General features: G+C 40.2%; 3 protein-coding genes across 3 annotated transcripts; 2 read left to right on the top strand and 1 right to left on the bottom strand.

Moving 5' to 3' along the window:
* Nucleotides 1-298: 298 nt before the first annotated feature.
* On the top strand, nt 299-3,858 carry Ell3 (elongation factor for RNA polymerase II 3). The gene is made up of 11 exons (XM_046461203.2): nt 299-935; nt 1,120-1,155; nt 1,505-1,617; nt 1,719-1,920; nt 2,011-2,090; nt 2,220-2,295; nt 2,395-2,575; nt 2,659-2,701; nt 2,797-2,968; nt 3,192-3,236; nt 3,314-3,858. The coding sequence occupies exons 1-11, from the start codon at nt 804-806 to the stop codon at nt 3,422-3,424; spliced, it is 1,191 nt and encodes a 396-aa protein (XP_046317159.1). The 5' UTR covers nt 299-803; the 3' UTR covers nt 3,425-3,858.
* Pdia3 (protein disulfide isomerase family A member 3) lies at nt 3,841-27,685 on the bottom strand. The gene is made up of 13 exons (XM_046461202.2): nt 27,383-27,685; nt 20,103-20,181; nt 18,923-19,040; nt 14,794-14,901; nt 13,339-13,468; nt 10,089-10,205; nt 9,658-9,783; nt 8,877-9,059; nt 7,724-7,832; nt 7,055-7,183; nt 6,210-6,289; nt 5,750-5,807; nt 3,841-5,581 (listed from the first exon to the last, which is right to left on the bottom strand). The coding sequence occupies exons 1-13, from the start codon at nt 27,547-27,549 to the stop codon at nt 5,468-5,470; spliced, it is 1,518 nt and encodes a 505-aa protein (XP_046317158.1). The 5' UTR covers nt 27,550-27,685; the 3' UTR covers nt 3,841-5,467.
* On the top strand, nt 20,674-21,160 carry LOC124104430 (large ribosomal subunit protein eL24-like). The gene has a single exon (XM_046461386.2). The coding sequence runs from the start codon at nt 20,674-20,676 to the stop codon at nt 21,127-21,129; it is 456 nt and encodes a 151-aa protein (XP_046317342.1). The 3' UTR covers nt 21,130-21,160.
* Nucleotides 27,686-27,717: the final 32 nt, after the last annotated feature.

The following is a 27,717-nucleotide window of genomic DNA, read 5'->3' as shown; positions in this document are numbered from 1 at the left end:
GAGATTGATCCTGGTGTCTCACTGCACCAGAATCTGCATCTCCAAAATGCCTGGCAACTTCAAGGCACTTCCGGAAGGAATGAGCCAGTTGACCTGACCCCTCTCAAGTGTGTTTAGGCCAAGAGGTGACCCAGGGACTGAATTCAGGCTCTCCTTTGCCTTGCAACTCTCCTGCCACTACCCACGCCCCACATCCCCGCCCACCGATGCGGCGCTCCAGCCTATGACAGCCAGGCTTCATCGCTATCACTACTCCCATTGGGCCTTATAGCTTCTCTGGCCTGCAGTAGAAAGTGGCTTCGGATCTGCCACAGCAGGCTGGAAAAAGCAAAAGCGCCGCACCAGTTCCCACTTCGGCTCCTGGGTTTCTGACGCTCTTGACGTGAGAAGCAGCAATGGTTGAACCCGCCTACCAACCAAGCTATCTTTCCCGCTCTATGGCTGAAAGCCTCAAGGGGTTGCAAGTTCAGTTTTCACTTAAGAGACCGCAACTCTGAGTTCAGGGTGGCTGGAGAAATTGAGAATTCTGGATGAGAGGTCAGACCGCATCTGGCCGCAGACTCTCCCCAGAACTGACTAGCCTTTCTGAAAGCTCCAGTAAGGCCTAGATCAATATAAGAGGAAACCATGGGGATTGGGGTCCCCAGGAGATCAAGGCACCGCCCTCTCGGCTGGGCGGGGTTCTGGCGGAAGGCGGGGCAGACCTGAGCTACCTGGCGTGCCCGCCTAGCCCTGCACAACGGAGGTGGCAGTGGTAGCTCTCGCTTGTGGACCTCGTTCTACTTGGGCTCGACCTCGCCTCCATGGAGGGACCTCAGGAGCATTTGAATGGGAAGCTTCGGCTTTGCTTCTCCCCTGCTGCCCGGACCAGCCTTTTACTGCTCAGGCTCAACGACGCTGCGCTGCGGGCACTGCAAGAGTGTCAGCGGCAACAGGTAAGGCCGGCTCCTGGCTCCTTCTTCCGTACCCCTACCTTCGGGACTTCAGGTCTCAATCGGCCACACTGGAGCAGGGACTTGGGGAAGGGGAGCAGTTTTCCGCAAGCTCCATGCTCCCCACCTCTCCAAGTGAAACCGCAGCCTTACCTTCGCTCAGCTCGCGTCTGTGCTCTCCCGGCAGGTACGGCCAGTGATTGCTTTCCAAGGCCACCGAGGGGTAAGTGCGGGCCCAGGGTGTGTGAGTGAGGTCGGGATGAGGGGGCACAAAAGTGGGCTTCAATAAGGTGCGGTCAGGGCAGGAGGCTGAGAATGGTCACGGTCTGAGGAAGTTCGGAGAACTGAACCCTAAGTGGAAACAAGGGGGCTGCTGGGTTTGTGGTCCCAGGAGGCTGCGGCTGGGGACACTGTGCCTTCTCAGTATCTTGGGGAACTCAGGCTCAGCTGCACCTGGCGTGCTAACGAGCCCCGTGGGACCCATCTTCAGTCTTAGGCTGGCTCCGGGAGGAGTGGCGTGGGCGGGAGGGGAGGGGTTGACTTCATGGAGCTTATTCTTTTTTCCACCCCAGTATCTGAGACTCCCAGGCCCTGGTTGGTCCTGCCTCTTCTCTTTCATAGTGTCCCAGTGTGGCCAGGAGGGCGCTGGCGGTGGCTTGGACCTTGTGTGCCAACGTTTAGGCAGGTAAGGCTGCAGGTAAGAATTTGCAGGAAGTAGGGAAGGGAATGCGAAAAGGTGCTTAAAAACTCTCCACCTTGTTGTTTTTTCTCACCACTTCTTTTCAGATCTGGGCTTAACTGCCTCCACTGCCTGGGCCCACTCAGGGAGCGCCTCACTATTTGGGCAGCTATGGATTCCATCGCAGCCCCATCAATGGTTCAGGAACACAACCTAACTGAAGATGCCAGAGATCCTGAGAACTGGCAGAATAAGGGAGACTATTTTGAAGGAGATGTAGTGTCACAGACACAGGTGGCACTAGAAGAGGTGAGGTTAGAAAACTGAAGGGATTTGTGATAAGGTGGGGCAAAGCCTGAAGCTGAGGGAGTCAAGTGCTCCTGCCACTTTCCCTGCCAGGTGTCAGATCCACTGGCAAGCAATCAAGGACAGTCAATGCCAGGATCCTCAAGGGAGCACATGGCACAGTGGGAAGTGAGGTACCTGGCACAGGGTGGGACTAACATGGGAAGCCCTGGTCTAATCTCCACCCTTAAATGCTGTAAAAGATCTGGACCCAGGTCCTACCTTGGTCTTCATCTCTCGCATTCTCTCTTCAAATATCTTAGGAAGCAGACCCACCTTCCAAACAGAGAGTTGGATCAGGCATTGCCTTCCTTCACCAGCCGGAAACATCAGCACAAGGTAACGTGTAATGGCAAGGACTTTTCAGAAACCACTGAAATTTTTAAATTGAGAAGCCAAAATAGGAATCTCCTGGTTTGCTGTATGTTTTCTCCACAGAAACGTCCAGCGTCAGAAGCTACTGAAGAATTAGAAGAAAAGAGGCTCAGAGCTCTGCCTCTAGCTTCAGGTCCCCTACAAGAGCTGTCCAGTCAGGACTTACAAGAGGAAGAAGATTGGGAACAAGAAGATAAAGAAGACATAGACCCTAGGTTGGAGCACAGTCCCTTAGTTCAAGCAGGTGAATTAATGAGAGGAGGGTAAAAATGCCACAGTGGAAAAAAGATCTATAGTCACTTTTGTGTTTTCTTGCTTCCTTCTCAGACTCTGAATCCCCAAGCCCTGAAGAGGTGCCAGATTATCTCCTGTGAGTAATTTCCAATTTCATCAAGCCTATACATATAAGCTCCCTGGAAGTCAGGAGCTTTTGAATGAAATTGAAGGTGATAACTCTCCTGACAGGCAATACAGGGCCATCCAAAGTACAGAGCAGCAACAGGCCTATGAGCAGGACTTTGAGAGAGATTATGCTGAATACCGCATCCTCCATGCCCGTGTTGGGGCCGCAAGCCAAAGATTCATAGAGCTGGGAGCAGAGATCAAGAGAGTTCAGCAAGGAACTCCAGAACACAAAGTAAGGACTGGACCCAGGCTGGCTTTCCAGCCTTAATGGCCGTTACCTATTGCTAATCACCCATAAGCCTGTTTGTTCAGTGACTAAGAAAAGTGACAGGCAAACCTGTTTTGGCAGAAAAATTAGTCTATATCATTTGGTGGAATGAGAAGGGAGGTTACTTTCCTGATTTTATTTTTCTTCCTTTTAATGTTGAACTCAGTGATAGTATTTTCTGTTTCAGGTGCTGGAAGATAAGATTGTCCAGGAGTATAAAAAGTTCAGAAAGGTAAGACAAGTTCTGAGAACAAAAGCAAGAAGGTAGAACTGTTTTTAGTTTTTGACAAGAATGCTTTTTCTCTGCAGCGGTACCCAGGTTATAGAGACGAGAAGCATCGCTGTGAGTACCTGCATCAGAAATTGTCCCACATTAAAGGTCTCATCCTGGAGTTTGAGGAAAAGAACAGGGGCAGCTGAAGCTGTCAAGCAGGCTTCTTGACCCTCTGTCCAGTGATATGAACAAAGCAGCTATAAACTAGTGTGTAACTATCTGCTTTTCTTTTGCTGACCAGTTGAGGCCATGGTGGCAAGTAGAGAGCTGCTGTTCTAGGTTCTTGAGGATTTTTATTGTTGTCATATTTGAAATTTTTAGGTTGTGGGGCCACTGCTAAGACCCCCTCAGCTGTGCCCAGGAGACTAGAAAAGTAGCAGAAACTTTGAAGATATTAGACAAACTCAATAAGTAAATCTAGCCTCATAGTTCCCCAAAGGAAAGAACAAGTTTTGGTAACAGCTAAGGAAACTTATAGCACCCCTGGATATAATGGGAAAGGGCTTGGGTATTACCCATGTACTGAAAGTAAATTCTTTTATAAACATGATTAAAATCTTGCTTCTGTGTTTTTGTACAAGTTTTATTTATTTATTTTTTTGTTTTAGTTGCAGTTGGACACAATACTTTTTTTTTAAAATGTGGTGCTGAGGATCAAAACCAGCACCCTGCACGTGCTAGGCAAGCACTTTACTGCTAAGCCACAACCCCAGCCCCTGTACAAGTTTTTATATTTTCCTTAAATCCTCCAAAGCAGTGATTTTTACCCTTTACATCTAACTGCTTCAGGCGCTCTCTAAACAATTAGATCCCCAGCCCCTGGCTCAGATGTTATGAATTAAAATCTCTTAAGATTATGGTTTAGATGTGTCTTTTTTTAAATTATCCTTTGCATTGATAAGGATTGAACCCAGGCCGCACCAAATGTTCTACCACTGAGCTATATCCCCAACCGCAATATCTTTACTATGCATGATCCATGTGTATTTTGCTGTAAGGCTTTACCAAATCCATCTTATAGTTGAACTAGAGATTACAGTAAGAAAGTTCTCCTTTTGTGAACACAGGGGTTTATAGGATCACTTACAGTCACAAGAGTGATATTGCTTTCCCTAGTTCCACTGGAGAGTGAAGTTAATGGACCACACCCAATAGTGTCAGCAATTCCTGAAACAACTTGGATGCAACTCCAACCTGGTGCCACACCCATGCAGGGCATTTCTGGGCAAAGAACAGTCTTTGGGAGGTATAAACATGCAGAAAGCTTAGCATTAACGCATCCTTAGGGCACGGACTGGGCCAGAAACAGCCCAACAGGAAAGACCCTTTACCTTTTCTAATCAACTCATTTTCAAATTGAGAAATTACATATAACAACCAGGCAATAAACATGTAGGAATAGAGAAATTCAGAGTGATTTAGAGTTGAGAACTTTGGACCCAATCAATTATTCTATAGCTATAGCAATTAGTGTATAGCCACTGTGATGGCTTTTTTGTTTTGTTTTGTTTAAGGTACTGGGGATTGAACCCAGGGGTCTCTACCACTAAGCTTCATCCTCATCCCTTTTTATTTATTTATCTTAAGACAAGGTCTCATTAGGTTGCCCAAACTGGAATTGAACTTGCAATCTTCCTGAGTTGCCAGGATTATAGGCATGTGCCACCATGTCTGGCAATGCCACTATGTGGCTAAGTGAATTAAAATTAAAAAGGTAGTTCCTAGCCACATTTCAAATGCTCCATAGCTACATGTATTGGACAATGAAGATTACAAAATGTTACCATCACTGGGGAAAGCTTTACTGGATAGTAACAGTCTAAAGAAACTTGATTCTTCATTCCATGGGAAAAACAACACTTTAAAGGGGGCTCATTTATTGTCACTGTTCCAAATGTACAAAAAAAATTAGAAAATAACCCCCCAACTCAAATCCCCCCACCCCCATAACATTCTTCCCAACACAAATAATTTTTCCCAAAACCAAACACAAACTGGTCCTGGTATTTCCATAAACAGTGCAGCTAAGAAACAGTTTAGAGAAAATTTAACAGGATTCAGATTATATCCATCCTGTCCTCTCAGCCCCGAGAGGTTATAATCCCATATGGATCCCAGTCCTCCCCAATGGTTTTCCCATCTCTCTGGTAGAAGAGTCCTTTTACAAAGTGGTATATTTGGCTGCTGCTTTAGAGATCTTCCTGTGCCTTCTTCTTCTTCTTGGGTTTTTCTTCTTGAATTATAGGGGGATTTGTAGCTTCTCGCTGTAGATAGCTAATAAAATCATTTAATTCACGGCCACCCTAAAAACAGAAAGATTACTCTGAAAATTTAACTTCTTAAAGAATTCTGGATTCTTATATGTATTGTCATGAATGTTGAAAGAATTACCAGTTAAAAATATCCAATTAAAGAACTGGATATGCACGTGTGTGTGTGTGTATGAGGGGAGGGTGGGACAATGCACTTACTTCATATTTCTTTGGACTTAGCTTCTTGCTGGCTGGAGAGAAGTAGATAGTAGGAAAACTGGGGAAAGAACACAGAAGAGTTTAGCAATTTCTGGTTCTCAAGTTAATTCTATAATTCTTCAAGTTTCTGGGAATCACTTCTCTTTATGGTTTCAAATATATATATATATATTTTAAAAAATACCTTTATTTATTTTTATGTGGTACTGAGGATTGAACCCAGTGCCTCACACATGCTAGGCTGAACTCAACTCCAGCCCCTAAATTACATCTTGACTAAACCCAGAACTCACAAAATTTCTGACGGTGGGCCCACACTACAGATCACTAAGCTAAGAAGGAACAGGTATCCCAGATGCTTGGGAGGCTGAAGCAGGAGGATCACAAGTTCAGAGCAAGCCCCAGCAACTTAGAAAGACCCTGTCTCTTGTGTTATTTTTAAACTTTTTAGTCTACTTACCCTCTGACTTCATATGGAGAAGGCACATCATTGGCTGTGGCATCCATCTTGGCTATGACAATATTTGGGTCTTTGCTGAGCTGTTAATAAAAAGGTTAAACCTTAATTTTTTTTATTTTTTCAGTGCTGGGGATCAAACCTAAGCCTTCCTACATGCTAGGTAGGAGCTCTACCACTGAGCTACACCCTTAGCCTAGAAAAGGTTGGACCTTTAAGTTTCAAGTTTTCAGTGACTGAGGCACATTTCATCAATTCAGGATTTAAAACAATCTCAGTCTTCAAGCACCTGGACAAATTGCTGCTCAGACGGGAAGAGTGGTGATGCTTACAGATAGTACTCAATCTTCCAGCTTTCCTTTCTTCTTTTGGGTTCTACATATTAAGACCACATAAAGCTGGGCTTAGTGGTACACAGCTATAATGCCAGCCTCCTGGGAGGCTGAGTCAGGAAGAGCACAAGTTCAAGGTGAGCCTGGGCAACATAGTGAGGCCCATCTAAAAAAGAAAGCCCCACACATATACAGACACCTTTAAATTTACTTGGCCTGAATAAGTCATCATAACAAGGGCTGATCCAAGCATTTTAAAATAAAGCAACATATGGGTTCATATAAGCCATTATAAAAATTCAGAAGCACCTACATATTTTTATCTATAATCTAGGTTGAGTCTGAAGAGTGGAAGATTAAAGTAGATCTCTGAAGCACTACACAGACTATACACACTAGGGGGCAGTCAAGAGAAAGTGAGTTAAAGGGAGTGGGGGCAAACTCTACCAGTACTTAGGAATATTTACATCAATTTTCCACTCTAATTCTAATCTTCAGAATAGGATTCAGACTTACCTTCTCTCCAAGTTCTTTATACTTGGGTTCCAGATTTTTACAGTGACCACACCAAGGGGCATAAAATTCAATCAGCACATCTTTATTTTCATTATTCACTATTTCATCAAAATTCTCTGCTACTACTACCTGGAAAACACACAGAAGATTCTCTAGTTGTATGGTGAAGTGAAGAATAAATACAAAAGGTTTATGTGTTTCTGGACCCAACTCCTCTCAAATATGGATTCAATAGCACTGAAAATCAGTCATGGAAACCAAATCTCATTTACAGGCTATATTGAAGGTTATCTCCATTTCCCATTAACCAACTCATTCTCATGTCTATCACCTGTCCAACTATGTTCAAGAAGCCAAAGGAAATATAATTACTACCTAACCATTCCTTAAAATAATTTCAATGCTACAAAACTATTCCTAAGGATTATCTTGATCTATCTCAAAGAGTAACCAAGCCCAGATACAAATTCCATCAGAAAAATTCTATGGTTTTAAACTTCTGTCCCTAATTAATGTTATGAGCTCTGCCAGTATTTGTTTTTGACTTAGGGAGGTGAGGACAAAAACAAAAATATATCCAGCAAGGTCTCTGTTCAGACTCAGCATTTTTAGAATAAAGAAATGAGGAGGCGACTGCTAATAGGAATGGTGAGGTTGTGAGTAGTGCACCTTTACAGGCCCATCATTGCTCTCTGGGATAGGCTCAGACTTCAGATATCTCTTCAGGTTGCCATCAAAGTAATCTTGAAGAAACCTCTCTAGAGCCTTGCCATCTCGCCTGAAATTAGAAAGACAGGGTCATGTTTGTTAACTCCCATCACAAGATTAAAAGCAATTTCTCTGAATAGTTTTTACATATTTTAGCTTCAGTTTCACAGCTAAAATAAAGGAAAGGACTCTACTTCTCAACATGTGGAATTAGACTGAATAAGAAAGAAATCAACTCATTTTATTTAATTTCCAATGTGTTCTCTGTGGATGAGGAATTTCAAAAGGAAGAAGTACTCTCTTTTTTTTTTTTAGAGAGAGAGTGAGAGGGAGAGAGAGAATTTTAATATTTATTTTTTAGTTTTCGGCGGACATAACATCTTTGTTTGTATGTGGTGCTGAGGATCAAACCCGGGCCGCACGCATGCCAGGCGAGCACGCTACCGCTTGAGCCACATCCCCAGCCCCGTACTGTCTCTTTTATAAGAGACTGAGATCTGATTTTGTTGCTGTTGAGAACAGTGCCATTACATATCTTGTAATATAAGTTGACTCAAAAGAAAGATTTTTCTCTTCTGTTAATCCTTCAAAGTGTCAAAAGTGAAGGTAAAAACTGGCCAGGCATGGTGGTGCACACCTGTAATCCCAGCATCTGTGGATGCTGAGACAGGAGAACCACAAGTTCAAAGCCAGCCTCACCCTGTCTCTAAAGGTAAAAATTGGTCTGAGGTATTAAGATCTTTTCAATTTCCCTGTTTACTTTAGGCTCATGTTGTATTCCTAGAAGAAAACACATTCTGCTAGAGCTGAAAGGGGGATGACTTGAAGTTATATCAATCTCAAAGAGGTTCTCCAATTTTCTTTATTTACTACTTCTAGAGAAGTACAATCATATATAAATTCCAACCTGTCATCCTTTTGTTAGTTTTCAGAAATCATTTAGAATCATGATCCTTAAAGTAACTATAAGTGAAAATTGACAGTCATAGGTCTTCACTAGAAGACCTATCTTTTACATCCCAATGTTGTGCTTTACAAATTCTTGGTAGTATAAAAGGCTCTAACAATTTCCTTACAGAATCAAATCCTGAATCTATGCTGACTAGCAACTCACGAGAATTCCTCCTGCATGACAAACTTCTCCCCTTTCGCAGTTCTGATAGCAACAACAGGAACTTCTCCAGTAGTGCTCTCCAAGCCAAAATCAGACAATTCATGGCTAAAGGTTTTACGGCTAGCTACAGCACAGTTGAGTTTGTGTCCAGCATCCAGGAATTTCTTTGCCACCATCATTACTCTGTGAGAAACAAGAGATATTTTTGCTAAGATTATGCTAGGTAAAGCATTTTTGAGGTTAGAAAGCAAAGACCAGGTTCTATATAGTCTAGGCAACCCCCTGAAATTAACCTGAACTTGTGTTCCTATGCAGTAACACAGGATTATGTTATACTTCAATGTCTTAAAACTGAACTTCACTGCCAAATTGGTGGTACCCCACCAACTGGTCCATTCTCACTCAATCTTACTTCATTATATAACTGTAAAATCTATTGCAAGCCTAATGACTGATTTGAAAAGAAAATTTCTAAGGGTAAAATGCACCAAGAATAGTAGTGGTGTTTTAATTAAGTGCATTTTACATCAAATTTACACCTTTTACTTTATAAAGTTTAGAGTCACAGCATCACAAAGTAAAGGAACACCTATGGAAGACATGCTCAACAATTTTGGAAATGGTTTATGTTATCTGTTCTTATGGCTTCACATATAGTTTTTGGACCTAAATGTTCCAATTCTTATCTGCTCTTAGATCACATGGTAATAAGACAATTAGAAGGAATTGCTAATACATTGGATAAACTTGTTTACAAAGGGATAAACATGATTCTTATTACCTGTTCCTCCAGTAGTTAGAACCTTTAGCATTCTTTTCATAGTCCACATCATAGTAAGCCATAAGTAAGTCCTTGCCTTGTATCAAATCTTTATTATCTTCTGTCATATGAGGACAAATACCAAAACTGAAATAAAATAATTAAAAACATTGACAATTCATAGCTATACTATAAAATTATCACAAAATAATTACATCATTTATAAAGGAAGGTCATTTTCAACATCAGGACAATACTGAGCAATATACTGTATAGGACCACAATAAAAGTTCTAGGACCTACAGATGATCACATTACTATATACTTGAACTATTATATATTATAGTTCCTTGAGTAGGCTATTTAAGCCAAACAAGGCTCTGCTTAATAACTGGAGTAAACAACTAATGTGAAGCAAAGAAATTTCAGACAAGGTATAAAGAGGTACTCACATGTTTTCCTGGATAAACTTCTTAATCTTGCTGCTAGTCAATTTCTGATCTGTATATGCCACACTTTTGTCCTCAAACTTGTTAGTAAGATGTGGAGGACGAAATAAGGTGATGCCCCTTAAAAACAAATAAACACCTTATACAATAAGCAGCAGTAGACCTGTCTTCTAACTTTCATTTAAAGTTCAGACTATCTACTTTCACTAAAGACAAAATAATTCTTTTCGGAACTGGGCATAGTGGTGCACATCTGTAATCATAGCAACTTGGAGGAGGCTGAGGCAGGACTGCAGATTCAAAGCCAGCTCTAACAACTTAGCGAGGCCCTAAGCAAACTTAGAAAGACCCTGCCTCAAAATAAAAAGGTTTGGAGTTACAGCTCAGTGGTTATTCTGAGATCAATCCCTAGTACCAAGAAAAACAAACAAAACCCCCTCTTTTCTGAGACCACAGACTTGGCAACATGACCTTCTCATCAATATAGAGATGACTAATTTCCTTGATCCTGAGTGTAATAATTGTGTATAAGGGTTAATAAACCTTGGATTGGAAAATTAGAGGACTTTGGTTCTAATATTAGCTCAACCACTAATTTCAATGACCTTGGACCAAAGAGTCAATTTAATCTACTTTTAGTTTTTTTTTTTTTTTTTTTAATCAGCTCAAAAGGGAGTCAGAATGGATAATTGATTTCCAAATGTTGAAAAACAGAAAGAGAACCCAGTTTATCTCAAAGCCCAATATGTACAATAGCATAATGCAGAACTTGCTCCTACTGGAAACTAACCTTTCACCTTGTAAGAAAAGACTTCATTAAATACCTTTAAGAGTCCTTCCAGTTAAATCAGATTTAGAAAATTTTCTTTTCTTTGGTACCCAGGATTGAACCCAGGGGCACTTAAACATGAGCTACATCCCTAGCTCTTTTTATTTTGGGACAGGGTGTTGTTAAATTGTTGAGGCTGGCTTTAAACTTGCAATGTTTCTGTCTCAGCCTCCCAAGCAAAAATTTTCTCTCTTGTCGGTATCACATATTCAGCCAAGGTTTCCTGAATCCATTGTGACACCTGAGAAAACATGACTACCTTAATTACTGACATCCGGCCTCTAGTTTCTTGTTTATTCCTCCTCCCCACACCACATACACCTTCATACAATTTCATCACTTGTTTTTGGCTACATCTTGGCATCTGTAAATCCTTATACTCTTTTCTCATTCTTCCAAAATATATACTTTTTTCTTTTTGTGGTGCTCAGAATCAAATCCAGGGTCTCACAGTGTGCTAGGCAAGTGCTCGACCATTGAAATATATCCCAACCCACTTGTTCCTCCAATATTAATCATTACCTAATTTTATGTCAATTAAAACACAGGTATTTTCACAGGACACAGGAAAACTACACGGCAAACAAGAACCTAATACAAACAATGCTGAGCAAAACTGTGAACAGGGATTTTCTTTTTTTTTTTTAAAGCATGGCTATCATTTTCAGAGTACTTATTCTCAAAAACAAGCAATTCTAAACAAGATGATGTTATAGTCTTGTCACATACATGGGGAACTCAAGACGCTTTTGCTATAAGGTCTTAGTAAAACCTCTGATGTGAGGCTATTAGACAAGTTTAGATGGCAAGTCAGAGAAACAGCCACAATTAGCAAATCAAAAGTTAACAGGCTGACCTGTGTGCGCTAGCTGATAAGCTACAAGTAGCTCGCCAAGCATGTATATACCTGGTGTCTCTTTAGTGAAGAGGTAGTAAAGACTAGTGATCAAACCTACCTATCTGTAACCAGACTTTCTTATTCAAATTTAGTTCTGCCTCTTAGTAACTGTGAGAATCTAGGCAAATTACTTATTTGTGTGCTTTCTATTCTATAAGTTAACATTAGCCCTTGACACACCTTTTACTTTATATGCCCACTGAGTGATCTATCTATTGCCATGGTTATAATCATTTAACATGTGATTGACCAACAGATTTTTATCTCTACTCAAAAACTTTTCTGAAGGAATGGGAATATAGCTCAGTGACAGAGTGCTTGCCTAGCCATTTACAGAGCCCTGGGTTCAATCACCAGCATAGGGGTGAGGGACACTTTTCTTGGATTCTACTCCTGCCCCCCTTTCCACCAGGGATTGAACCCAGTGAACTTAACCACTGAGCTACATGCCCAGCCCTTTTTATTTTGAGACAAAGCCTAAGTTGCTTAGGGCCTTGCTAAATTGAGGCTGGCTTTGAACCTGTTATTCTCCTGTCTAAGCCTCCAGAGTCTGAGATTATGGGCATGAGCCTCCATGCCCAGCTTGTTTACATTTTTTTATACTATCTCTTTCTTTCCATTGCCACTAATACTGTCTCGGTTTAGATTCTCAGATGTCATTCTCAGTTTAGATTCTCCTTGTTTTGCCCTATTCCTCCCCTTTCAAGCCACTACTATGTGGGTCCCAGTAACTTCTTTACTTAAACAAAAAATTAACCACATTACTTCCCAACTCAAAACCCTTTCAATGGTTCTCAGATATCTAAAAGATAAAAATCTAAACTCTTCTGTATAGCATTTAAGGTCCATAATTTGCTCTCGGTTAACCTCTCCAACTTTATGTTTCACTATGATCTGGTTCACAAACAATAGCTTGTAATCCTGCAGGTTCCAACATGCTGAGGTCATCTCATATCCCTGCTGCTACTAAAAAAAAAAAAAAAAAAAAAAGAATAATTTTCATCCCAACCACCATAACCTGCTTTGAAAATCTCATCCTTCAAGAGTCACCTCCTTTGGGCTGGGTTGTGGCTCAATGGCAGAGCACTTGCCTAGCATATGTGAGGCACTGGGTTTGATTCTCAGCACCACATATAAACAAACAAAATAAAGGTCCACCTACAACTAAAAAAAATATATAAAACAGTCACCTCCTCTAAGAAGCTTTTCCTGATACCATTCCCCTCCTCTGTACTCCCAACATACTCTGTAGACATTTTCTATCCTAACACATATAACACTCACACTTTCTTTTTGTGTGTATGGTGCTGAGAACTGAACCTTGCACCCATTAGGCAAGCATTCTACCACTAAGCTACATCCCCATCCATACACTTACATATATATATATATTTGTTTATAGAGTCTTCAGATGCCTTTTAGGAGCAATAAGTTTCTAGCATTTAGCTTAATGCCTAGCAAGTGCTTAACAAAACTTCTGGAAACAGACATCACTAGTTACTAAGGCGTTCAACTCAGTCACTTACTCTCCATTATCATCATACTCCTTCACCAGAGATTCAACATTGGTGTGTGCAAATCGGTAGTTATCCCTCAAGTTGTTGGCTGCTTTTAGGAACTCAGAGTGCGCTTCACTGAATAAATCCTTGAAAAAACCTACATATAAAATGTCAAACAGAAAAAAAAAAAAAAAAAAAAAACAGTTAAGTGCTGAGAGATGTTCAAGACTTTTATTTATTTGCTTGTTTATTCATTTTTGTGGTGTTGGGGACTGAAGCCAAAGGCCTGGCACACTCTAGGCAAGTGCTCTACCACTGCACATGCCCAGCCCAAGACTGAAATTCCAATTTTCAAAGCATTCATTCTACTACAGATAAGCAAAGTGAAAAGAACCGGGTCTGGGGCTGGAGTTGTGGCTTAATGGTACAGCACCTGCCTAGCATGTGTGAGGCCCTGGGTTTGATTCCTATCACTGCATATAAATAAATGAATAAAATAAAGGTCCACCAACATCTAAAAAAAATATTAAAAAAAAAAAGAACCAGGTCTGCTTTGTGATGGATATATGATACAATATTCAGCATGAGAATTCTTCCCCCACCCTATAAAGAAACATTTTTGAGAGCCCAGGGAAAGGATTTGTCAGGGTCCAAGTCTTCATTCTACTTTTCCAAATTGAATAAATCTGAGCAAATTGCTTAATTTTTCTGGAACAATATCAGGTATCAGAAGGATTAGATTAGAAAATGATGTCAAAATAAAACACTTATTTTTCCTTTCTATGTCTTGCCTTTAAAACTTAAGTCTAGAAAAGTGATTGAATGTATCATATGTCATATTTAAAAATAAGAGCAAGACCAGTCACTCTTTTCTCTTTGGCTTCCTGTGCACCATGAGATCTTTCTAAAATGGCCATGAACATATATGACAAATCCTAGTAATCTGCATCTTAAAAATTTAACTCCCCTATTATTGTGAAAATAGCATACATGAGTTATTTATTTCCCCTTTCCTTAAAACCTTATTTTCAGTCATACCTACCTACATAAGAGTTAAATCTCAGAGTTTAAAGAAGTGTGATGCTAAGCACCTTGTAATACCAGCTACTCTTGATTGGGGACTGAGACAGTATTGGGGTTTCAGGGCAGAATGGGCAACATAGTAAGAACTGTAATCCCTGCCACCTCTCAAAAAGCCAGTCAAAACAGCTTTTTCTCCCATATTATGGTAATGATACAATTCTATCAGCTATTCATCTTTTCAGCTGCCCCTACATTTCCTCCCCTGTTCTAACCTGTAAAGGAGACTGAACCCAGGGGTACTCCATCACTGTCCTACATTCCCAATCCTTTATATCTGGCAACAAGATTTTGCTACATTGCTAAGGCTGGCCTCAAACTTGTGATCCTCCTGCCTCAGTCTCCCAAGTAGCTAGGACCAAGTTGATGATTTTGTGGCATAATTAAATATTTGCTACTTACCCACCACAGAGGCATCTTTATCACTAATGAACTTCTTAAATTCTTCCTCAGTCCTAAGAGGCACTGAAGCGGGTCCTGCCTGCTTCTTCAGGTGGCTGACAATTCCATCTTAGAAGATGAAAGTTATAGAAATACAATTTATTTGTAATTTTTGAGAAGGCAATTATTTATTCATACAATTCAAAATGTATAAAAGGGGGACACAATGGAGTTTTTTTTTCCCCACCCTTGTCCCTAGTCACCCAGTTTCTTCCATAACCTTCTAAATTTTCTTTTTTTTTTAATGAGAAAACAGAAGCACAGGGAATGTGTTGTATATGGTGGTGATCAGAGCATCACTCACTTGCCAAAACTCAGTGGACGAAGCACTTTTTTATATTTTTTCAGCGGACACAACATCTTTGTTTTGTATGTGGTGCTGAGGATCGAACCCAGGCCGCACACATGCCAGGCGAGCGCGCTACCGCTTGAGCCACATCCCCAGCCCTGCACTTTATTTTTTAAATCAATCTGTCTATCTATTTTTGTGGTGTTGGGGATCAAATTCAGACATGCTAGGCAAGTGCTGTCCTCTGAGTTATATCCTCAGCCCCTTTCAAGCATCTTATGCATAAATAAGCAATTACACATTTATTCTTTTTTCTCTCAAAATGGCAACATATACATAAGCTATTCTTTATTTTTTTGGTTTGTATGTAACACAGTTTAGACATAATTGACATCAATACATAAAGAGCTACCTCAACCTTTTATTAGTTACATTGTGTTTCACAGAATGGATGTACTATAACTTATTTAACCTGCTACAAATAATGGAAATTTGTTTCCAATCTCATGCTATTACACAGGATTCTGTGATAAACAACCTTGTAGAGGCTGGGCGTGGTGGTGCACACCTGTAAATCCAGCAGCTCTGAAGGCTGAGGCACTAAGCAACTCACTGAGACCCTGTCTCTCTAAAGAAAATACAAAATAGGGCTGGAGATATGGTTCGGTGGTTGAGTGCCCCTGAGTTCAATTCCCAGTACAAAAAAAAAGACTATATTTGCAGGGCAAATTCCTGTAAGTGGATTAACTGGGTTAAAGTGTGTAAGTATTTATAGTTGTTAAAATGCCCTCCAAAGAGATTCACGTATTATTTTTAACTTATACTATCAAGTAAATTCTAGTGCCTACCACATAAAACGAACAGACAAATCCATATTATCAAGCAATGCATAGTCACCTGTAACCTTACATTTTCAAAGCAAAAAATGCAGTGACTTGGCTAGCTATGTTGAAATCTAAATACATACATTAAAACATACACACAGGTTGTGTATATAGCTTAGTGTTAGAGCATCTGCCTTGCATGCCTGAGGCACTGGGTTTGACCCCGGCACACCCCCACCCCTGCACCCATACACCCCTAGTAGACAGATCCATACACCCACACACACCCTTAGCAGACAGACCAAAAGGTCATTATTCCACTTCCTCCTAGGGTCCACTGAAACCATTTACAAATACAAACATAGGCCAGATGTGCTACTCCTCCATGATATTCTATCTCTTTACCCCTTTCTTTTCTAAGTACTATCATGATTTCCAAACTAAGACAGTACCGTTTAACTCTTTCAACATGACTGAGCCTGTTCTGTACTTCTAAATTACTTTTTCCTTTCATCTTCTTCCATTTATAGATATTTCAAAAAAGTTTCCCTCAGGTTTTATCAATAGATTAGTTGAAATTGGATTGAATTATTTAGTCCTCAAGGTAGTTGCCATCAGTATATCAGAACATAAACTATAATAAACTGAACATCTAAAATTCTCTGGAAGGCAAAATGGGAGTGCTGAGTAATTAGTTTAAGCAGGAAGCAAAGAGCAAGGTTCTTAGAGGTGCACATGAACAAAACAATCCCTCTTGGCTAAAGACTTTATAAATAAGTAGTCAAACATCTGACCTCCTGGTTAGATGTGGAGACATTCTCCAGTTTAAGAACCCTATGTTAAAGCCCAAGTGAGAATATTTACCTAGCAGCATTGTGGCTGGATCCATCTACAGTTAAGACCTGACCAAGTTCTGAAAAAAATATATCAATAACTCTATTAGCCATACCTTTGATTAAACTGGTAAAAGCTGAATGTTAAAAATTTGAGTGTTGGGCTGGGGATATAGCTCAATTGGTAGAGTGCTTTCCTTGCATGCATAAGGCCCTGGTTTCAATCCCCAGCACCATGGAGAGGAAAAAAAAAAAAAAAGTGATTTCAGTTGGGCCAAAATACTTATTCAAGCATTCAGCAAAGAGTTATTAAGTGTCTGCTATATGTGAAGAGTCTATGTGCTGGGGACAGAACTGTAAACAAATCAAAGGTTCTGCTTTATTGGACCTGACAATATAGTAAGTTCCAAATAAATATGCAATTAAAAAAAAAATCAGATAGTAGTCAGGTGTGGTGGTGTAAATCTGTAATCCCAGAGACCTGAGATGACATTCTCAGTAATTTAGCAAGACATTGTCTAAAAAAAAAAAAAAAAAAAAAAAAAAAAGGAGCAGACCTGGGGATGTGGGGATGTAGCTCAGGGGTAAAAACACTCTTGGGTTCAATCTCCAGTGCCAAAAGTAAATTTAAAAAATCAGACAGTAACCAGTGCTATGCAGAGAATTAAGAGGTTGATGACCCCCCCTCACCTCTACTGAGGACTGAACTCAGGAGGCTCTCCACCACAGAGCCACACTTCCAGCTCTTTTTATTTTGAGACAAGGTCTCAATAATGTAACTGAGGCTGGCCTAGAACTTGTGATCCTTCTGACTCAGCTTTCCAAATTGCTGGGATTATAGACATGTGCTGTAAACATCTGGCCAGGGTCCATGTTTGTATATGAATGAAATTCCCTATCTCCTAAAATCCCCAAACTTCTTTCTTTAGCCTTTCATTATGAAAAAGTAAAATATACATACAATTATGTAATAAACTCAAGCTGAAATTGTATTTGATGATATAAGATTATTTTGTTCTCCTTAACTGTGAACTCTACAGAATTGAGCTCCCACTTAACCTCTCAAACTTCACCTCTCATCCTTGCTAATCACATTCTGACCACATGGTATTTCTAGGTCTTCAACCCAGCAATTTTAGTCATGTATTATATAGCCTCTTTGTACCTGCTTTCCCTGTGCTTAAAAAGCTCTGAGATCTTCTCATGGGTGGCTCCTTCCTATCAGGTTTCAGCTCAAAGGTTTCTTCCCTGACCACCCTATTATGCAGTTCTCCCATCCTCAATCACTATCACATAGTCTGGTTTTATTTTTTCCCTTTAATGCTCTCATCACTAATTCAATTTATTCCATCTACGCATATTCTTGACTTCTTAAACTGTTACATAACATACATAAAATTCACCACCTTAACCATTCTTAAGTATACAGTTTTATGGTGTTAGGTACATTCACACGGTTGTACAACCAGGTCTCACACATTCTAAGCAAGTATTCTACCAGTTAGCTATACTCCCTCTCTCATGTATATATATAGTTGTAGATGGACACAACATCTTTATTTTCTTTTTTAATTAATTAATCAATCAATTAACGTGGTGCTGAGGATCGAACCCAGTGCCCCACTTGCTAGGCAAGTACTTTACCACCAAACCACAACCCCGTCACCCCCAATATATATTTTTTTTAAATAATAATCTTAATGGGGTGTGAGACGAGATGGTCATTCATATACATTTTTAGAACTTGTTTATTGCTTTTTTCCCTTTATCACTCCCAGAATGTAAAGCACCACAAAAGTAGGGAGTTTGTTTGTTTTGTTTACAAATACCAAGTACCTAGTACATATAGAATATCTGACATCAAGTAGGTACCCAATAAATATGTATCAAATGAAAAAAGGCCTAGCTGACCTTATATCTCAAGTTCAAGTATCTTCTACAGTACTTACAGAATCTATTCAATCTATTCAGATAGTTGTTTTTTTTTTTTTTTTTGGGGGGGGGTTACCTACAGAAGTGCTTTCTTAAATAAGGAATTTTTAAGAGTGAAAGTATGTTATGTAAAAAAACATTCTCATGTTTCTACTATCAAAAACAAGGTATTTAACAAATTCAGTTTCCAGGATATAATCCAGGATCCTTACCAGCAGTCCTAGGCCCATCATAAGCACCTGCTTCTTCACCATCTCTAAATATCTTCAGGGTTGGATAGCCACTGACTCCATACTTATTACAGGTCTCTGTGTTGGCAGTGCAATCAACCTAAAGATTAAAAAACATACTTGTATTCCCAAAATATTAGGACTGTCAAGTCATTAGAATATTAAGCAATTCTTGGCATATATACCACAGAACATTGGATCTTAAAGGCACACTAGTGCTGGTCAAGAAGCAAGTATTGATAAGTATAGTTTAGATTCCTAAGATTCCTACAAAATACTTAAAGTACTATTTAAATTTTGCCCTTGGAGTCTCTGTTGTCTAAAGCAGTGGCCTCTACCTTTTTTTCTGCCTCAAAACAGGTGAGAAACAAAAAAAAATCACTTTCATAGTCACACAAAGCAGAAATTAAATTGTGATTAAACTTTCCCCCCCATGGCAAGCTGCTTGGTTTCAGGATTAAAAGCAGTTTTCAGAAACAGCCTTATAGATGAATGTGTATTTGAGACTGGCAGAAATATGAGCTTTTAGAGTAGAACAACTGTGAGTTTACTACAGAAGAATGGAATGGCAAGTTCATGAAGCATTACTTTAACTGTAAAAAACAAATACCAAGTTTACAGTTGACTAATTGGTTACATATCATCAATAGCCCCATGCCATTTTCCTACTCACTATGAATACCATATGGCAGTTTAGGGAACTCATTTACTCAATAATTTTCCTTTAACCTTTATAGTTGTACTTATACTGTCCATATTTGCTCCTAATTCCTATTTATCATATAGTTTCTTTCTTTCTTTTCAGTACTAGGGACTGAGTCTGGGGTGGTTCACATTTCTAGCCCTTTTTATTTTGAAATAGGATCTATCTAAGTTGCCCAGGATGGCCTCAAACTTGTGATTCTCTTACCTTAGTCTTCCGAGTAACTGGGATTACAAGTGTGTGCCACTATACCTAGCTGCCCTATAGTTTATTTCTTATGCCAATAATTTCCTTAGTCTCATTTTTATTTTTTTGAAACTATACAATAGTCAGGCATTTGTCCAGAAACTAATATTCACCCTTCTTAGCACCATAAGAGTACAGAAAGTGAATGCTAATTCTATACACTATTATTTAAAATACTTTATATCCCTTAAGGAAAAATCCGCCTTTACTCACCTTTGCTAGTGGAACTATTCCTTTTAATCTGGTAGCTGCAGCTTCATACTCAGGAGCAAGCCTTTTGCAATGTCCACACCTACATAAATGTAAAAAAGCCATTTTCAATTTAATGCTACAATTTTTTTTTAATGTCTCTCTAGGAAGAATCTCAAACTATAACACAATTTTTGAACTATCAGATACTTCCAAAAGCAAAAATATCACACCCAAACGTTATCATTATTGCTAAAGTAAACCAGAGCTCTCAGAAGATAAAGGTCTTATGTAAAACCCAGGTAGACTCTTTAGCACTGGCTCAGTGCAAGGGCAGCATCTATTTTCTGAAGTGAAAGTATATTGAGCCAGGCACCGTGGTACATACCTACAACCCTACCAGGGAAGCAAGAGAATCACAACTTCAAGGGCAGCTTGGGCAACTTAGCAAAACTCTGTTTTAACAGGGCTAGCTAGGGATGTAGCTCAGTGGTAGCGTGTCCCTGGGTTAAATCCCCAAGGCGGTCAAAAAAAGAGTTCTGGAAACTACAGTCAGAAGTGTATCTCACTTTCCTTTATCCCAATAGCTGCTGCCATGAAGGTCGAGCTGCGCAGTTTTAGCGGGTACAAGATATACACTAGACACGGGAGGTGCTACACCAGGACTAATGGAAAGGTTTTCCAATTTCTTAATGCAAAACATTTCCTAACCAAGAGGAATCCTTGGCAGATAAACTGGACTGTCCTCTACAGAAGAAAGCACAAAAAGGGCCAGTTGGAAGAAATCCAAAAGAAGAGAACCCAACGGGCAGTCAAATTTCAGAGGGCCATCACTGGTGCATCCCTTGCAGATATCATGGCCAAGAGGAATCAGAAACCAGAAGTTAGAAAGGCTCAACGAGAGCAAGCTGCCAAGGAAGCAAAAAAGGCTAAGCAGGCATCTAAAAAGATGGCAATGACTGTTGCTAAGGCTCCCACAAAGGCAGCACCTAAGCAAAAGATTGTGAAACCTGTGAAGGTTTTTGCTCCCCGAGTTGGTAGAAAACACTAAATTGGCAGATGAGATTTTAAAATAAAGATGTGTCTAATAACTTATATGGTGTTGAATGTTTGCTCCCAAAAAGGCATGTTGGGTCTACATGGTAATAGGTGTTCGGTAAAGTTGAGAATTTAAGACAATTTCAAATTCATTTCTTGGGGCTGGGGGTATAGATCAAAATTGTAGAGTGTTTGGTTAGCATATACATGCTCTGGGTTTGATTTCCTGCGCCAAAATAAAATGAAAGTTCATTTCAGGAATAATGCCTTCTGATGTAACCCTTTTAATTGGAGAAATGTTAAAATAAGGCAATAAAGATGTGTGGTTGAATGCTTAAAAAAAAAAAAAAAAAAGAAGTATACCTTACACTAAAGACAGAAAGGTTTCAAGCCTATTTGACCAACTAATGAGGTTAAAATGAAACCAATAATTCCATTTTCCCTTAGGAACCAGCATTTTGGTTCTTAATAAAGTGATTGAATCTTTAAGAACTAACATGCCGGGCTGGGGTCGTGGCTCAGTAGCAGAGCGCTTGCCTAGCATGTGTGAGGCACTGAGTTTGATCCTCAGCACCACATAAAAATAAATAAAATAAAGGTCCATTGACAACTTAAAAAAAAAAAAAAAAAAGAAAAAGAAAAGAAAAAAGAACCAACATGCCAGTAATCCCAGCTACTCAGGAGGCTGAGGCAAGAGGATTACAAGTTAGAGGCCAGCTGGGAAACTTAGGAAGACCCTGTCTCAAAATAAAATAAAAAGGGGTAGAATGCTTTCCTAGCCTGCACAAAGGTCCTTGATTTAAATGGAGTAATAGAGGGGCGAGGATGGGGCATGCAGCAACAAATGATTTTTCTCCATTTTCAATGACTCTTTTTGACCAGAAATATAGTTTGAGGGGTAATGGAAAACAGGGCCCAAAGGGCACTGGTATAATATTAATAGGTACTCTATTGGCTTACCAGAGGCCTACTTCTTGTCAACTGACTTTCAACACAGCATTAGAATGATATATTTAAGATGGCAAGCCTGATTTTTAGTTACACGATTCACCTGTCCATGAGAACCTATAAAAGCATGTAAACCAGACTATTTTTCCAAGAGGGCCACCAGAAGCACCTGGTCCAGAAAGTCCTAACAAGTCCCACAGGTGCACTGTACATGCAATGGTATAACATATTCTTATGAGTGCACAACAAGCACCAGCTGTACATCATCTTTTCAAAAGCCCATGGGTTGCATAGGGATCATTTTGAGAACATTAAGAAGTTCTGTAACCTCCCCAAGACAGCAAAAATAAAAAACAGAAGGAAAAATTAGGGAAAAGACATGAGCTGATATATTATACTCCTAAAACTGTTTATGACAAAGGACTGTAAGAGCTTATATTCTCTAAGATCTTCAGAAATCCTATTCAAAATCTATTATGGGAGAGTTTAAGCAAAGGAACAGTGATGAAAAGGAAGATTGTTAATACTTCATGCTCTAGGATCACATACATATTTACTAAAAGTATAAAAGGACTAAATGATAAACACCAAATTCAGAATAGGGGAGGCATTAGACGGGGAAAAAGTACACAGGGGGTCTCAACTGTACTGACTTTGTTTTTAGACTGAGTGGTCTTCTCAACTGAGTTTCAGTACAGCATTGTATAAAGAATAGTATATTAAGAAAAAAATGATATTTATTTCTCTCTCTCTCTCTCTTTTTTTTGGTAGTGCTGGAGATTGAACCCAGGGCCTTGTGAATAGGTAAGCACTCTATCAACTGAGCTATTTCCCCAGTCCCAAGCTATTTCTTATATAGTATTTTACAGATGCATTTTTTAAAAATTGAGATGTGTCTTACATTCATATAATACTTTCAATGGCAGCATTTCTTTCTCAGTGAGGCATAATGGTTCCTCTCTCAATCAGTCCTGATGTATTTGAAGTATGTCATTTACTATATCCTTTGTATTCCTCTAATCTTCAAATAAACTAAAAATTAGTGTACTTGGGTTATAACCCAAGCACACAAATTTCAGTTAATTCAATGTAATAAATAACCAGGTTTGGTGGAACATAATAAGCATTAAAAGGTTTTAGGAATGCATTTCAGTAGCACATGCACTTAAAAAGCAGCATCTTAAAGAGTGTGGGGCCAGACACAGTGGTGCACTCTGATAATCCCAATGGCTCAGAAGGCTAAGGCAGGACTGTAAAATTGTGGCCAGCCTAGGCAACATCCCTATCTCAAAATTTAAAAATTAAAAGGGCTAGGGATATACCTCAGTGGAAAAGTGCCCCTGGGTTCAATCCCCAGTAATAAGAAAATAGAGGAGGAGATGATGTCTTCAGAGAACTATAAAGACTCTTTTTGAGAGCTAATAAATGTGAACATATGTACGCGTATAATGACTATATAAGCAACATATAGGACTGACAAGAAGGGAAAAATTAGAGGGAAGAATAGAGCCACCTAGCTGGGCGTGGTGGCATAAACATAATCCCAAGGACTTGGGAGGCTGAGGCAGTAGGATCTCATGTTCAAGGCCAGGCTCAGCAACTCAGTGAGACCCTGTCTCAAAATAAAAAAAATAAAAAGGGATTGGGGATGTGGCTTAGTGGTTAAGCACTCGTGGGTTCAATCCCTAGTCCCAAAAATAAAAGAATAGAGCCACCTAGAAGATAATATATTTCACATAGTAAATAATGAAATGAGAATAAAGAGATAGAGGAGAGGTTTCTATTGACTTTCTATTGTAGTAATTGTCAAGGTTAAATCAATAGAGTTAGTAATTTCACCTCAACTTCTTCAAACATATGAAGAGGGAAAAAAAATCATACAAAATAGCTATTAGGTTAGACCAGTTGGTGTCAACCCTACATGCATATCAAAAAATATTCATGGAACATTAAAATAAAAAATTATGCATGACTGACAATGAGAAATCCCATGGATGTAGGGAAAAAAACCAGGTGTATGTGGGAGTTGCAAGGTCAGGACAAAAAGCCACTGCTCTAAGCATCAGCAATATCCTTAAGTTCAACAAATGCACAAAGGGTGTTCCCATGAGGTTGACCGAGATTGCCTTCTTCAATTTGACAGGAATGTAAATCAGGTAGAATTTATGGAAAATTAGAGTTACACAGACCTGTCAAGATTTACCACTATCTTTTCCATTCATCTCTAGGCAATATTAAAACAAAGAATCCACCTACCCTCAGGGATGGCACCTAGCAATGATAACGAATTCCAACATATATTCACCTGACAATCATTATTTCATGCCTGTCATGTGCCAGATGCTATTATTTTAACATTTGATAGATAAATCCATTTAGTTCTTTCCCTATAGGAACACCAGTCTGGTTGAAGGATCAACTGGTTAGTTGTCCAGGGAAGGAAAGAGTAACTTATAAGCTAAATATCAATTTTGAAAAGTTTAACTGGGGGTTGGATCAAGTAAGAAATAAGCATATATAAAAACAAATATTAAGGTCAGAATGATGGTGCACACCTGTAATCCCAGATACTTGAGAGGCTGAGGCAGGAGGATCACAAGTTCAAGGCCAGGTCAGGCAATTTAGGAGATCTTGCCTAAAATAAAAAAGGGCTGAGGGTATGTAGTTCAGTGGTAGAGCACTTGCTTAGCGTGCATGAGGCCCCAGGTTCAATTCCCAGCCACATGCACAAATGTATTTCACTTTATTTTATCTATATAATTCTATTCCCAGGGCTGGGGATCAAAACTCATGCATGCTAGGCAGGCAAGTGCTTCACCACGGAATTATATCCTCAGCCCCACATATCCTTTTCTGTACTCTAGAAACATTGTATATTAAATATCATTTTTTATTACTAGTGTTAGAAAATAGTAGAGCTAGTTGAAGATGTGGTTTAGTGATAGAGCACTAGTCCAGCACCAGCAAGGCCTTAGGTTCCATCCCTAGCACTGCAGGGAGATTAAAAAGTCTGGAGGAGCTGAGTGGGGTACAGTGGCATCCACCTGTAATCCTAAGGGCTAGGGAGACTGGGAGGCCAAGGCAGGAGAATTAGCAGTTCAAAGCCAGCCTCAGCAAACAGTGAAGTGCTAAGCAACCCAGTGAGACCCTGCCTCTAAATAAAATACAAAATAGAGCTGGGGATGTGGCTCATTAATTGAGTGGTCTGGAGTTCAATCTCCAGTATACCCCCTCCCAAAGTTTAGAGGGTAGCACAAAAATCTACAACATAAGTAGATGTTCAGGATTTAAAATTAATACTGCTCAATATATTTTTTAAAATTATTACATTCAATAAGGCTATTATTTATCCTTCCCCTGGAAAAATTCAGATAATCCTATCCTTATAAATGTATACATGACTAACTTCATAATGGAAACCTTAGTCTACAAAGAAAACTTCAACAAAATCTTTCACTTTCACTTGTAAAATGAAAATGGAAGAAAACCTAAAGATAAAAAGAACTTGCTCACAATAGGCTTATTTTACTTTTTAATTTTTTTAGTTCTTGATAGACCTTTATTTTAATCATTTTCATTTATATGCGATGTTGAGAATCGAACCCAGTGCCTCACACATGAGACACAAGTACTCTACACTGAACCACAACCTCATCCCTTATTTAATCTTAATAAACATTTCCAGCTGATATATTAATAAATAAAATAGGAGGAAATGAAGACATTATCAACAGAAGACTTCCTTGACTCCAAATCACTCATTCAGAAAGCTGATCCTTCTTGCTGATATTGTGGAGGATGACCTTATCTTTTAAACCAATTAAAAGCAGACACCACAGCAGATATCCATTCCAATTCTTGGGACAGTTTAGTGCATTATGGGATATGTAGTTTTAAGGGAAGCACGTGCAACACTTTAAAATAGAAAAGAATGCCTTTAATTGGAAAATTTTAAAATTTTGCTTTAAACTAATAGCCTGATGGCCCACAATTCTCCAACAATTCCTGAACTGTTATACCACCCCTAGAGTTAAAAAAACTACCCATGACATCCCCTCAAACTTAATAGCATGATTATATAATTAAGAAGAGACATTTTTAAAGGAGACAATATCTATAATAGAGACAATATCTATAATATGTGATCAGTACTGTCAGCCACAAGAATGCCCTGGACACAAAATTTGTCACAGGCTGAAAATATAATTGGACACCTCTAACACACCCTTCTGAATCAGGTGGTCTTTACTTTTGAGTGTAACCCTGAAAAAAGTCAGCCAAGCTGGAGGAGTGAAGACCCAAATCAGAAGCAAGTAAATGTTACACACTAACTTTGTATTTCTGATGCTTTTGAATAGTCTTTAACTAAGGGTCATTGGGCCAGGAGGGGAAAAATTAAGTACTGTAATTGGCATGGATCCACTGGGCTTTAAAACAATTCTGGTTTGCTCTGGTAAGGATATGAAAGTTACCACCACCACCACCACTCAGGATGACAGGGCCTGAAATTCTATTTGCTCTCCCTTACCCTCAAGTAAGATTTTTTATTTTAGATCTACTCTAAGGAATCCACACTCTTATTGGGGTTAAGTCACCCTGAAACCGGAGTATTTCTCTAACACTGGCTACTATTTCAGAAATCCTAATTAAAACCGATAATTTGGTCAGATTCTGATGGAAATTATTCTTGTTCATCCAGCCTTTCTTTTTGACAGAGACCTCTGCCAGTGCTGAAAAATAAATGATGAGTTTAATGTAAAAACTGTATGAAATGGATAAAATAATTGCCTGCTTCAAGAAAGCACTTCTGACCATTCTGCAACCCCACTGACTGATTGACCTTGGCTAGAAACCAACAGTCGTGGGGCGGGGGGCTAGAAGAAAGGAAATAGCCTGGGGCCCAGGACCTCTGCACTTACTGAACCCGTCCTTTCTCTACCAGGCTTTGGGATGCCTCGTCTGCAGAGTGGAGAGCTTTTACACTGACTCACCTAAAGACTGAAGATACGAGTGGAGGGGGAGGGGATGGTTAAACCCTTTGCAAATAGGAAGTACCGCAAGAGCGCGGAGGTATGGATGTGGCCCTGCGCGAGAGGCACCTCCGGATTTTCCTTCCGGGGTCCCGTTCCCAGGCGATCCACGGCCACTTCTCCGCTTTCGACAAAGCACCTTCCAGCTTCCCGGGGATAGGAAACTGGCCGGTTGCAAACTGGCCCGCTGGAATGATGGAGGACGCCGACGCTGCGTAGGCCCTACCATTCCGCGCCCTGCCCCCGGCCCAGCCGGCCATCCCTCCCACCCCAGCAAAGTGGCCTCACCAGGGCGCGAAGAACTCGACGAGCATGAGGCCCGCAGAGCCCGTGTCGGAGATGCGACTCTCGAAGTTGGCGTCCGTGAGTTCCAGCACGTCGGAGGCAGCAGCAAGGCGGGCCGCGGCTAGGAGAAGCGCCACACCCGGGAACGGCGCTAGGCGGCGGAGGCGCATGGCGGCGAAGTGAGGCGAGGGCGGCCGGGAGGGTCGGGGCTCGGCGGGGACTGCGGAGATCGAGCCGACTACCACGTACCGGCTGCCTGTGCTCGCGCGTCTAGCCCAAGCGGACCTGCAGCCGGAGGTCCCAACCCCCTAGCCCGGCTCGGGCCGCAGTGTGGCAGT

The sequence above is a fragment of the Marmota monax genome, unplaced genomic scaffold, assembly GCF_021218885.2.
Source record: "Marmota monax isolate L192 unplaced genomic scaffold, Marmota_monax_Labrador192_F-V1.1 WCK01_AAM20220418_F8-fsc00001, whole genome shotgun sequence".
NCBI classification, from domain to species: domain Eukaryota; kingdom Metazoa; phylum Chordata; class Mammalia; order Rodentia; family Sciuridae; genus Marmota; species Marmota monax.
The sequence above is the reverse complement of the archived record's forward strand: the minus strand, read 5'-3'. Positions and strand labels throughout refer to the sequence as shown.

What these genes read in the sequence shown, in the direction of transcription:
- Ell3 (XM_046461203.2), top strand. Translation starts at nt 804, where the DNA reads ATGGAGGGACCTCAGGAGCATTTGAATGGGAAGCTTCGGCTTTGCTTC. An exon ending in AAGAGTGTCAGCGGCAACAG is followed by an intron (nt 936 to 1,119) that starts GTAAGGCCGGCT and finishes CTCTCCCGGCAG; the next exon opens with GTACGGCCAGTGATTGCTTT. An exon ending in CAGTCCCTTAGTTCAAGCAG is followed by an intron (nt 2,576 to 2,658) that starts GTGAATTAATGA and finishes CTTCCTTCTCAG; the next exon opens with ACTCTGAATCCCCAAGCCCT.
- LOC124104430 (XM_046461386.2), top strand. Translation starts at nt 20,674, where the DNA reads ATGAAGGTCGAGCTGCGCAGTTTTAGCGGGTACAAGATATACACTAGA.
- Pdia3 (XM_046461202.2), bottom strand. Translation starts at nt 27,549, where the DNA reads ATGCGCCTCCGCCGCCTAGCGCCGTTCCCGGGTGTGGCGCTTCTCCTA. An exon ending in TCTAACTACTGGAGGAACAG is followed by an intron (nt 9,060 to 9,657) that starts GTAATAAGAATC and finishes TGTTTCTCACAG; the next exon opens with AGTAATGATGGTGGCAAAGA. An exon ending in TCTCCATATGAAGTCAGAGG is followed by an intron (nt 5,808 to 6,209) that starts GTAAGTAGACTA and finishes TTCTTTCCCCAG; the next exon opens with TTTTCCTACTATCTACTTCT.